Consider the following 12755-nt stretch of genomic DNA (forward strand, 5'->3'; position numbering starts at 1 on the left):
CAATCACACACAAACATGAGAAATTTAGAGTGATTTGAAAAAAATTTCTTTGTTAACTCGTATGTTTTTGGTGGTTACTAACTTGCATTTGTTAATGAAAAAGCCTTGAGTATGAAAAGTCAATGGGTATCCTCTCATGCATCAAGAAGTTCATGAAAGAGAAGCCTAAACAAGAGGATAAATTCGTTAAGCAAACTTCACAAGTTGGAAGATCAAGATCAAGCTTTAACTGCATTGGTGGCATGAATTTGAGAAGCCAATCGGAAGACTCAAGCTTCAGTTCAGTAAGACCATAATATTGAAGGTTGAAGCACTGCATTATTCTTATTATTATTATTTTGGATAAAATTGAAGCACACTACAATTGAGGATCAAGTTTCAAGAACCACTTCATGGAGATTATGCACTTTAGAGCTTAAGTGTCTAGGACATCTCCAAAGATATTCATCATCTCCTCTCTCATGTTGGTGTTGGTATACATAAGCTTGGTCCTATAGCCAATAATTTATTCTTTTTTGGACAATGGACCTCAAGTGTTCTTGGGCCTGATTTGAGTTACATTTAAGTCATGGGCTTTCATTTTATGGGCCTGGATTTAAACCTAATACGAGTAGCAAAATAACACATCTTTGTGTTTTTTCTTCTAGAAATACCCCTTCTTATGAAGAGACACAAGTATACGATCACATCATAGGGGACCTTTATAACCTTAAGGAGAGTGACCATTTAACATGATTTAATTCATTTGAGTTTTTCAGAATCCGAATCAAGCAATTAAGACTGAATTCAACAAATTATTACACTCTTAAATGGTGGAAATTGTTACATGAGATATAAGTCCTTTATTCTTTTGATGTTTCATATTACTATAGTTTGGCTTGTTAAAAAAAGTATCAATTCATAGGGCTTAGATGAGGGAGAGAGGAGTCTTGAAAAAGACGAATAAGTTTGCATACAAAGTAAGGGGTAACGTCTATGAAATCATGTCCATTTTGGATATTCTTATAATACCCCATGTCCGTTTTGGGTACATTAGTTAAAGTAAAAAAATTGACTCGTTAATTTTATAGAATATAATCAATTTTTGGGTAATCTTATAATTTTGTTCAAAATATAAATGAAAAACTATGATAGATCTGATAGGACAAAGTCAATTTTTATTAAGACATACTCATTTTTGGATAATTTTATATTTGTTCTTAAATAAAAAAGAGAAAATTTTGATAGATGTGATAAGGCAAATAACCAGCCGAGAGAGAGAGAGAGAGATGGGTAGCTTTGTATTTAAAACTACTCATTAATTTAGAGAGAGAGAGAGAGAGATATGAATAGCTTTGTATTCATTAATTTCAAGTTGGAGAGAGCGAGAAATGGATGCGTAGATTTGCATTTAAAACTATTCGATCGAGAGAGAGGGAGATGAATAGCTTTGTATTCATTAATTTCAAGTTGGAGAGAGAGATGGATGGGTAGATTTGCATTTAAAACTATGAGAGAGAGAGAGAGAGAGAGAGAGAGAGAGAGAGAGAGAGAGAGAGAGAGGGGTCGATTTGTACTTAAAACTACTCATTAATTTCAAGTTTTGGTCTTGGAGGTGACTCGTGAATCTGTCGAAGCTGGCCCTTAGCGTACTAACACCTGACCCACGTCTAACAACGATATTAAAGTTTAGAAAACAAATGGTGGCTTTAGGACCCTCGGTAGTGGTGCGGATCAGATTCTAATGAGAGAATTTCAGCTGAATTTCATGTATGTGGAACAAGATCGTACAAAAGTGATCTATTTTCATCGATAATTCTGTTTGTCTCTCTGACTTAATGTAAAAAGGATGATTTTAGGTTGACCTTCCGTGAGAAGCAATAGTTGTGTTTGAAAACGATGAAAAAATAAATAAATAAAAGAAAAGACTTTCTCCTGTTTGGCATGCACTCATGGTTTGGCATGCACTCATGGATAAAAATCGTCTGTTTTTCTTAATCTCTGTTTTTCCTTATTTTTCTACTTACAGAACACGACACGTGGACAACTTTAAGTGAACAGTCCCAATGCTTGCTTGGTTGAAGCTCTACCAAAATCGGGTTGAGGTAAGTGAACCAGACCGAGATAGGTATGACCCAACCCAACCCGTTAACTCCTCTCTTCTTCTTATTCACTCTTTGTTATCTCTCTCATTCCCTTAAAATATGTTTCCTCCTATCTTCTTCTTCTTCTTCTTCTTCTTCTTCACCCTCTGTTATCTCTCTCATTCCCTCTTACACGCTATCTCTCGGTTAAAAGGATACTTGCAACTGATCTCATCTCGGCTATTCTTGAAATAGTGAGGGTGTTCGAACATCAACGAAGCCCCCTGCAACCCTTCTTGACTTCTTCAATCTCTGTTCTCTCTCCTACGCATTGATGTCGCTCTCTCTCAGTTGCCTCGAATTAGAGAGAGATTTCGAACATCAATGAAGCCCCCTGCTGGTTCTCGCGCACATACTGGTTCGAGCACTCTAAGGTATGAAACCTAAAACTTACATTCCTCTTCTCTTCTCTCTTCACTCTTTTTTAAACCCTAAATATTTTCTTCTCCACTCTCTAACCAGAAGCTTCTTACACGCTCTCCCTCTTCATTGGTTATCTCGAATTACTGAGTGATTTCGAACATCAACGAAGCCCCTGCAACTGATCTCGCACACTTACTGGATTGATGACCCTAAGGTATGAACTACTCTGGCTTTCCTTGTTAATTTCTTTTTTTTCATGTAGCAGAGGAACCTCAATGAGATCATATTACTTCCCTCACTGGTAGTTTATGAATGACAGTAAAGTAGTGAAAGTTCTTGAATGATTATAATTCTCAGCATTTTCTCACCAGTGACTCCACACTGGTCTTGTTTTTTTCCGCTATATTGCTCTGTCAGCCGATAGACCGGCTCTGGTCTTGTTTTTTCCCCCTGCAATTATTTTGTATAAATTTGATGCATGGATATTGCATTGACTGTATATTAAATGTTGCATTGTACTTCTTCTCTTATGGATATTTGGCTATTTGATTCAAAGCTTAGAATCCTGTATTGAAAATTGGCATATCTGCTTGGCTGTTCTAGTCTGCATTAAAATCTTGACGGTTTCAGAGCCCATTAGGTAAGGCTGGATAGCTGCCATATTGCTACTCATCTTTCTCCTTTTGTTTATCTTGAAATTAAATTGATGAGAGAGCCCATTAGATAAGGCATCCATCTTCTTTTCCACTTTATCTATTGTCTATGTCGGTTTTGCTCTGCGAGCTGGCTACATAGGTATTAAGAGTAGATCTATTAGGACCTCTTAAAAAAGACTATCAGAGATATCTCATTCCAATATAATACCTATTGTCTATTCACACTCTAAATATTATGTTTAGGACTCTTAATGAATACATCCTTAGCTTATGCAATTCTAGTAACTGTGCAATGACAAACTTTGCAACTTCATTCAGAATATGTATGGAATCATTGGGATGAGTTTACTGGTTAATGAGCTTTCAATGCAGGGATAAGATTCATCTTTGTTTAGAACTGACAGTAAGCTCTATGATGTAAGAATATAACATTTTTTTAGTGCAGACTGTATATTTGGTTATTTGTTTCAGGGTTATTGACAGGATATATTCATTTCGATTATTCTCTTATGGATATTGCATTTTACAGAGAAATGGATGCACAACAACGGATGTGTAGCTGTGGAGAGGTGATGGTCATCCGAACTTCTCAAATGGCGAGGAATCCTGGATGAAGATTTTACAGATGTCCGGTAGGCGGAAAACATCCGGGATGTTTTATTTGGTTGGACCCAGTATTGTGGAATTATACTGAGACTGTAGACACAGGAACATGTTATTCAACAGAAAGTGTTAATAGGAACACACGGGTCATCTCGGCTATTCGTCAACCATCCTATAGTCCACAAGTGCGGAAACAAATACCAGTGGACTAGTCGTTGCTCAACCATTATTATGGTTTAACCATCTTCCTATGTATTTGGGTGTTAATTCTCTCGTGCTATGTCTTTTATGTAACAACCTTGTAAATAGTACTAAAGTCTATTTCATATTATGTATGGAGTAAATACAAGATCAAGACTTTATGTAAGACTTCATAATTTTTTTTTTCCTTTTCGGATGATTATTAACTTTTGTTTGTTAATGAAAAGTTCAGGAAGAGGATTGGGAATTGGAGATTCCTGGGTGTGAATGATAGCTGTTTCAGCAAACAAAGTTCAGGAATAGTCAAGATCAAATAGCTTAAAGTTCAGTAATATTCAAGATCAAGCAGCTTTCAGAGATCGAAGGCTGAGTTGAAACATAAACTAATTAATCTTTGAAACTTCATAATCAATGGGTTTATGTTCATCTCCTTGTTAAAATCCTTTAATGTGTGAAGTGGATTTATTTTCCTTGTGCATAAATGGAAGTCTCAATCTCAACACCTCCCTGACATGTCTTCTTTCAAACACTTCCCCTGTTCCTTATCCTTACTCCCCTTGCCCAATTATGCAGGACAAGAAGTCATCCTCTCCATTTGTATGTTACATGTACAACAAAATATTTCTTACAAGAACCACTTGGAACCTAGTTGTATCGGACTGGAAACGTGAATTCCAGCAAAGAAATAAAATTATCTAAAGTAATTTCCCAGTCTTGAATCAATCATGTGAATTAGGTAATAAAAACATACAATTCATCTTACAGTGAGAGCTCATAACACAAGAAAAGAATAACTACATTGATGAAAGTAGTATTGCCATGTTGCAACTTGCCATTACAAGATATTAGAAAATATCAGAGGTGTAAAATCGATGTACTTCTATAGGGAGGGAAAAAAGGTTGGCTCAGAGGTGATAACCTTGTGGGAACACTAGGGACTTTTGTTGTTTCCCCACTGAAGGAAGTTCTAGAAGGATGATAACTTGTATGTCTATAATGTCTTGAATCCACACAGTGAGGAAACCGACTTTGACTAAAAAATGTAGATCTCTAATGTATAGAAATGCAAACATCTTTTGCAACATACAAGTTGCTAAAAGTAAGTATAAAAGTATAAGAAATCCAGACCAGATAAATAGTAGTGTTAGATGATATACCCTGACACCTGATAAAATGAGGTAACAACCCAGTTCAGATAAGAGTTTTGATGGATTCGAACCATCATTGCCTGGGTGCAAACCCAGGTGCTCTGCCTGTTTGAGCTAAAGACTCTGCAGTTTCAGTACAGAATTGATAAGATTATACTCAACATTGTTGAACTAATACGACTGGATTTCTTTTCTTTAATCATAAAAATACAAGGATGATCCTTCAGGTACATTTGAATTCGGAAATGTAAGTAAATCTATGATTAATAAACTTGCACAATGAAGATTCCAAAACATTCATATAGAGATTGCAGTTATACCCTGACAAATTAGGTAGTATATCAGTTGCTTAGTCTATAGGGAAAACCAACCATTGTGGACTTAATCTACCTCCCCCCTCACCCAAAAAAATAAAAAAAGATTTCACTTGAAGTCTTGAACAGAATCATCACCACAACTACATTGATCAATTTCCTGAACAGCTGATTCCAGTAACATTTTGTGTTGTCACAAACTATAAGGCACTTAATCTCCATAATAGATCTCCTCATGATGTTTCAAAATATATAAATTCAGTGGCATTTAAACAGAGTTGAATATGAGAACACAATAATCACCCAAGTCACCATAATAGGACAACAATTTGTCCTATAGAAACTTCAAAAGTAGAAAAATATGTGCTCTTTCATAGGACAAAAATTGTCCTCCCAAAGACATTAAGTAGTACAGAAGAACAAAAAAGTGTGCTGCAATTGTAACTCAGGACACAGTTGAACTTGCCTTTCTTACCCCCATCAATCCTACTACCTGTTGGCAGCACACAACAAACTCTAGAGTCCTGTCGCAGCAACTTACATGCCCTAATTTCTATTTTCCTTCTACTTTAAATTTATATTCCTTCTTCTTACTTTCTTTCCATGTCTACTAATTTCATTCCCCACTTTCTATTTTTGTTTTCACTAGCCACTCTTCTCTTTGATTACTGTTTTCTGTTGTTTCTGATTTTTTCTTTTTTAATGAAAATTTTTCATAACTCCTTGATATCTTCCAATCTAACAGTCATATTCACTTCCAATTTTTTTAACCCTTTCTATATATCTAAAAGGCCTTGTGACCTGAGTTGCAACCATATGTAATCACCCTTGGCCAGGTTGCTGATATTATTCTACTTGAGAGTTCTTTAACTCCTTAATATCTTCCAATCTAACTGTCAGGATCCACTTCTAAATTTGGCAACCCTTTCTATACATCTAAAAGGCCTTGTGACCTAAGTTGCAAACATATCTGATCACTCTTGACCAGGTTAATGACATTGTTCTTCTACTTGAGAGTTATTGGTTGACTTGCTCTTCTAGTTCTTGTAGGCTATTGATTCTTAGCTTTGGGTAATTAGAGAGCCATTATCTATGCCTTTCCTTTGATACATATGCACTTAGACAGAGAGTTAAAAGTGTCCTTTATATCTCAGTGGAGTTGCAAAAATTGATGGGACTCTTTGCAAGGTGTAACTAGAGACTCATGGCCTCTACTGTCACAAACCACCTAAAAACTTCTCTCCATCAGGTAAGTTATGGGAGGTCATAAATCCCATCCAAAGACCTTGTTTGCAACAATTCTTCCAATGTACCAAATGGGCCACACTAGCCAACTTTACAATCTCAAGACATTAATAACAATTTAACAAAGGAAGCTTAATTGTTGCAGTAACTTAATTCACTGTGCTTTCCAATATGGGAGGTTTGAGTTTGGGATGATGTTACTTTAATCTCTAAACTCTGTAAAAGCCCCTGCATGTCAATATTCATAAACCATACTCACATCTACAATACATGATGAAGGACCTTTAAATCAGTCATAGCTAAAACCAAGAAGACATATCAGTAAAAAATAATTTGGAGCCCTTGGTTTGCAGAATATAAGATTCCAGACAATCTGGAATTCTTGGAGTTGCGATTCATTTGGCCTAACCAATGCTAAACATTGAATTACTAATAAAAAGGAAAAGCATACTCATTTACCCGTAATTCGAGGGTAAAGATAGGCCAAGATCTAGCCCCACACCATCTTATGTACGTTCTTGAACAGCAGAGGTTAGAAAATGCAATAAAGAATGCACAGACTATATCAAAGATACTCATCTATTGAGCAGTTAAATACTGTTCTGAATTTGGAGGATCCTAACAAATATATTCTCCTAGAGCTCCTTTCAGATTCAAATATATTCTCTTTTTAGCTTCTTTCTCCTCCCTCTGGGCTTGTGAACTGATAGTAGGAGAATTTGATCAATGCCTATTTTAAAACCAGAAATCCAAAACTTCTCATGATGTAACCACCAGAAGAAAAGGATGAATGATATTTTTATACCATCAAAGAATAAATGCATTCCAAAACTAGAGATGATCCTAGTTCCCAACCATAATACACACTAAGAGCCACTGGCCGATATTGTTACTTTCCATGCTCTGTACTACATTCCAAAACTAGAATTAATGCATATTCAATGTTCTCCAGGCAGAAGCTAACCAGATGCATAAGAAAAAAGTTAGTGAACAATGAAACACTAAGCATAACAACCACCCTTACATTATTCATATCAATGCCTCTTTTCACCTATCAAGACTCATCAAAAATTGGAGAAAATACAACCCAAAATGAACAGTAAAACCTATTCTGCTTGTAGAGAACAAATAAGTGTCAGAAGTCCCATTTTTTAACATAACCAGACTGCCCATTTGGTTTTACAAAACTAATTCAAATCTGAACTCAATCACAACCCAAAAAAATAACATCAAACCTACATTCGTCAAAAACTCAAGATAAACATTAACAGTGTTTTAAAAGTGTGTTGTTTCGAAAGTGTTTTGTCCAAAGTCTTGGTGGATTCGAACCACCATAACCTAGGCATTAGCCCAGATGCTCTACCATTTTGAACTAAAGACTCCTTACCTACAAAAAAAAATTGTTAGTACATTATAGGCTAATCCATCAATAAAAATGCTTAATATCCTGGATGTATTGGCAATCACAAAAAAAAAAAAAAAAAAAAGAAGAAGTTCCTCATTAACTGAATATATTTAATAGCAAAGAAATAATGTTCCTCGTTTAATGAATCTAAATACAATCTTCATCTAGTGATTGATGAACTGCAGATGCTTGTGATTGATGAACTGCAGATGCTTGAGATGACATATGGGAAATAGACTCCTACAGGGAACATTGAAAATTAGGGCAATCCAGATTCATATAAGAAAATGAAAAATGCAGCAAACAACATAACTAACTAAAAGTATTTACCATAAGTGACATGTAACCGGGATAAATGTTATTGAACAGTTGCGTATTGTATGAGGCAGAAGTTGGTTGCTGTTCTTGTAATTGTTGACTATTACTTGGCCCTCCACTCTTTTTTTTTTGCTTTGTTTTTCGACCCAACTCTTTAGCCTTCTTCCACCCTTACTTTTCTCTTTATGCTTCAAACGTATCCCATCATATACGTCAGTTGAGAAATCAGGCAATATTGGCATATCAGGGCAATCGGCTGGGTTGATTCTAATATTACCAACCTTCAACCTTAATTCATTAGCAGCATCTTTCATCAATTCGTAACCCTCAACTGTGTTAGAAGCTTCCGATGCTAGTTGAACAAATTCATGACAAATACGCCTATACCGCTGTGTACAATCCAGGTTGACATCCTCTTCAATTTCTTTCCCCCTATTGTCATTAACTACCATAGTTCTTGCTCCCCATGTCCATCTCTTCAAAATGTAAGAATCAAGAATACGCTTTATGTCGAGCACATCTAAAACTTTCAAACAATGGCAACAAAGAAGACCATCTATTTCGAATTTTCTGCAAGCGCAACCTATAATTCCAGCAAGCGGGTTACAACATACTTGATATTCACCTTCTACATCAACAATCCCAACCCGAAAATCAATGAAGGGAAATCTATCAGTTCGGTCTCTGATGCAACAAACATCCATCCAATTATATTCCTCTTGAAATAACGCATAAATTGTAGGAGTGTAAAGTTCCCCAGCTTGTTTTTGGACAATTGACATTGAATTTGCAAGTCGTGGTAACTTGTTTCTTGCTTCAAATTCATCTTTTAATTCATTGCCACGCTTTTGGTTAAGAACTCTCTCGAAGTGCTTAAAAAATTGCACAACATCCAAAGTTGACTTCAAACACTCCTTCAAATCACTATTCAAACTCTCACTGAGTTGTGTACTTCGAATACCTAATGTGAATGTGTTTTTCATGTAGCACTTCGCCCATTTATTTCTAAGTGTATACATGCGCCTCAACCATGCATTATCTGTAACAACATTTTCACTAAGCAATTTAGACCATGCTGCTTCGAATTGTTCTTCCCCATTGTATTGGTATATGCATTTCTTTATATCTTTAAGAAACCCGGAGCCATCTTTCATTATATTACCCAAATGCTTAATGCCATTCTGCATTAAGTGCCATGTACACAACCCATGCCACGTCTGAGGCCACATGTTTGTTAATGCTATAGTCATAGCAGCATCTTGGTCTGTAAAGATAGTTATAGGCTTCTTTCCACCATGTGCATCAGCAAATACCTCAAACAACCACTTGAAAGATACCACTATCTCATCATATAAAAGTGTGGCCCCGAATACAGTGCATCCTCTATGATGATTAAATCTAGCAAACACCCCAAGCGGCCTACACTGTCTATTGGTGCGAAATGTAGTGTCGAAACTGACTACATCTCCAAAATGTGCGTAATCAATGATCATCTTTGGATCAGCCCAAAATGTATTAGTTATTTGTTCTTCACTATCCAACTGAACTGAGTATGTGAAAGATGGATTGTTCCTAGTTTGAGTAACAAAGTACTTCAACAAACTACCTGCTTCACCATATGATAAGGCACCCATTCTTTTAGTACGTAGATAGTTCCTAACATCTTGGGTCGTACAGCTCAAGTTCTCGATCCCACCAACCTGCCTACCCATCAACTCAACTGTGAATCTAGGTCTAATGCCCGAGTCATCAGCCAAATCAATTTCATACATATGTATGTCTGACATATGCCTCTGTGAATGCATTATATGAACTATTGAATCAGTATGAAGATCATGATTATGTTCCCCCACAAATTCACGACACATATATTTTCCATCCCCACCCAAACATATGGCCATCTGTGCTTTGCAACTTGTTCTTGTCTCAGCTCGGGGGTTAGTAATATTGTTGTCTCGCTTGTCTGGTTGCCAAGACCCAGCTTTCGAACAGACAAACCGCCTTGACGTAATAGTCATTTTTTATTTCTTGCTTTTATTCACAGTGTGTCTCCTAATACTAAACCCCATTGCCCGCCCGTAACTGTTGTAAAAATCATATGCTTCCTGTTCTGAATTGAATAACATACCAACCCAAGGTTCCCTCGCATCATTCAAACAAGCATTCTCCATACTAGACAAAACAACTAAAAACAATGATACCTTAGATACTACTACATTATTGGATGTAATAGACCCTAGTTCTTAGAATATGGATCTTATAGCCAGTTAAAGAAGAAGAATGAAAGATATTTAGTTAGAAAAGAAAGTAGCTGAAAAAACTTAGCTTGTAATGGTACATGTTATCTATAAAGTCATGAAACTGAAAAATAATGTAACCTTGGTTCACCCAAACATAGTTTTAGAGATATAGTTTGTTTATCTGAATTTGAAAGGATCTTGGAAAGAGAGAGAAGAAATGTACAAAAATGTTATGGCCATTGTTTATCTTGCCACTGCTTGTTAAGAGAGGGAAGAAAAAGAACCTAAAAAGAAATGACAATTAAGAGGGGATAAAGTGACAAAATAAGCCAAGGATAAAAGAAACTAGTAGTAACAATTAAATGCAAATCCAACAGAAAATAAAAGAGCCCAAAATATCAGATTACCCTTGCGACCTCTCACAACAAGGTTTTTAGTATCTACAGAAATATACAACAGATATGTGCCATTCCTTACCCACCCAGCATGGTTTTCATTGTTCTATAGAACGGTGGAGTCCATTTGACTCAACTATGCAAAAACAAGGCCCAGATCGAAATACAATCATTTATCCCAAGCCAGGCTTTCTTTTCTGCATTCCAAATCTCAAACCCAACACAGCCAGTGGGACATAGTTGGAAACATCAATGACTACCAAAATGTTTTTGAGAAAATAGTTTCAATACAGATCACTGGGCCTTCCTCTTTGGCTGATCTGGAATGGAATCGACCCTAAACCCAACCTCATTTTCCCCGACTCTTGCTCCTTGTTGCTAAACAGGAAGATTCGAACAATGTATTAGAGTGTAGTAGGCATAGATTACCTTCTTCCAGGAATAAGAATTCAAGATTAAGCAGGAGAAAAATTCTGGAACAATAGTCGATTATTTTGCTAAACCAGAGAAAAATGACAAGAAGGAGAAGAAGAAGAGAGGAAGAATGGATATAAACCAAGTAAGAGTTGGATTACATTTAAAACAAAAGAACACAATCGTACATAAAGAAATCCATGATCAAATAAAAACTAAAATCACCCATAAATCTAATAGAAAGAAGAACTTAGGTACATGTTATCTATAAAGTCATGAAACAATAGACGATTCTTAAACATACCTGAGTAGACCGCGACCTTCATTCGCAGAGAAACCCACTCCTTTGGTCGCAGAGAGAGGGTTGTGAGAAGGGAGAGAGAGACCCTTATTGTAGAGAATGTAACCTGTTGCCTCGAATTAGTGAGAGGGGTGAGAGATATCTACAGAGAATCTTTCAAGCTTGCAATGAGCGAGCTTCGTGAGTAGAGCGAAATCTTCGCAGAGCAATGAGTGACCTTTGTGAGCAGATTTTGCTAGCTAGGGTTTTCTCCTCCCAGAGCTCCTTTCAGATTCAAACCCAATGAGAGCGTCGGACAGAGAGACTAAGGGAGATTTTCATTCGTGAGCTTCAACCATAGGGAGATTTTCACTTGTGAGCAAGAGAGATGCAGCGAGAGGGTTGAGAGAGAGAGAGAGAGAATCGTGCGAGGGAAACCCAGCTTTGAGGGATTCTGAAATTAAAATTTTAAAACATGTTCTAAACCTTACTGTTTGGGTGAACCGGTTATGAAGGTTGGTTCGAGTCATCCACACTTGTAAACCGGATGTAATAACCCTCACCCAACCTTCTTAATCTTGACCGTTGGTAATGAACTGTCCATGTGTCATGTTCTGCAGGTAGCAAAACAAGGAAAAACAAGGATGAGAAAAACAGAGGATTTTTATCCAGGCCAATGGGGGCTGAGACAAGAGGGGACATACACAATGCTAACGTGCACAATCTTTTTCCATACATACATACATATATATATATATATATATATAAAGAGAGAGAGAGAGAGAGAGAGAGAGAGAGAGAGAGAGAGAGAGAGAGAGAGAGAGGCATACATGAATAAAAAATTGGTGAAGGTCTACCTAACCTACTATCGCATACTCATGTTTAACTGTTGTTTGATGCATCACCTCTACGTGCTGGATATTTTGGATTTAGTTTTACGTTTTTTCTCTTGTATTGTTTCAGCATATCCCTTGGTCCTCTAATAGGGAGGCTGATTGTTTGGTTACTAGAGACATTGTGTTACATTTATCATCGCGTGTTTGGTCGGCT

General features: G+C 36.6%; 1 protein-coding gene and 1 long non-coding RNA gene across 4 annotated transcripts; one reads left to right on the forward strand and one right to left on the reverse strand.

Annotated features, from left to right (window-relative positions):
* Positions 1-1468: 1468 nt before the first annotated feature.
* LOC122062656 lies at positions 1469-3825 on the forward strand. Of its 3 annotated transcripts, XR_006135049.1 has the most exons (4): positions 1469-2107; positions 2319-2497; positions 2586-2700; positions 3672-3825. It is a non-coding gene; the product is annotated as an uncharacterized LOC122062656 (long non-coding RNA). The 3 variants fall into 3 exon arrangements; XR_006135050.1 differs by lacking the exon at positions 1469-2107 and having other exon boundaries at positions 2246-2497; positions 3614-3825; XR_006135048.1 differs by lacking the exon at positions 1469-2107 and having other exon boundaries at positions 2246-2497.
* A 4380-nt stretch (positions 3826-8205) lies between these two features.
* LOC122062662 (protein FAR1-RELATED SEQUENCE 5-like) lies at positions 8206-10394 on the reverse strand. Its single transcript, XM_042626307.1, has 2 exons — positions 8589-10394; positions 8206-8298 (listed from the first exon to the last, which is right to left on the reverse strand). Exons 1-2 carry the CDS (start codon positions 10392-10394, stop codon positions 8206-8208), a joined length of 1899 nt encoding a protein of 632 aa, XP_042482241.1.
* Between the last annotated feature and the right edge of the window lie 2361 nt (positions 10395-12755).

The sequence above is a fragment of the Macadamia integrifolia genome, unplaced genomic scaffold (genome assembly GCF_013358625.1).
Source record: "Macadamia integrifolia cultivar HAES 741 unplaced genomic scaffold, SCU_Mint_v3 scaffold1081, whole genome shotgun sequence".
Taxonomy (NCBI): domain Eukaryota; kingdom Viridiplantae; phylum Streptophyta; class Magnoliopsida; order Proteales; family Proteaceae; genus Macadamia; species Macadamia integrifolia.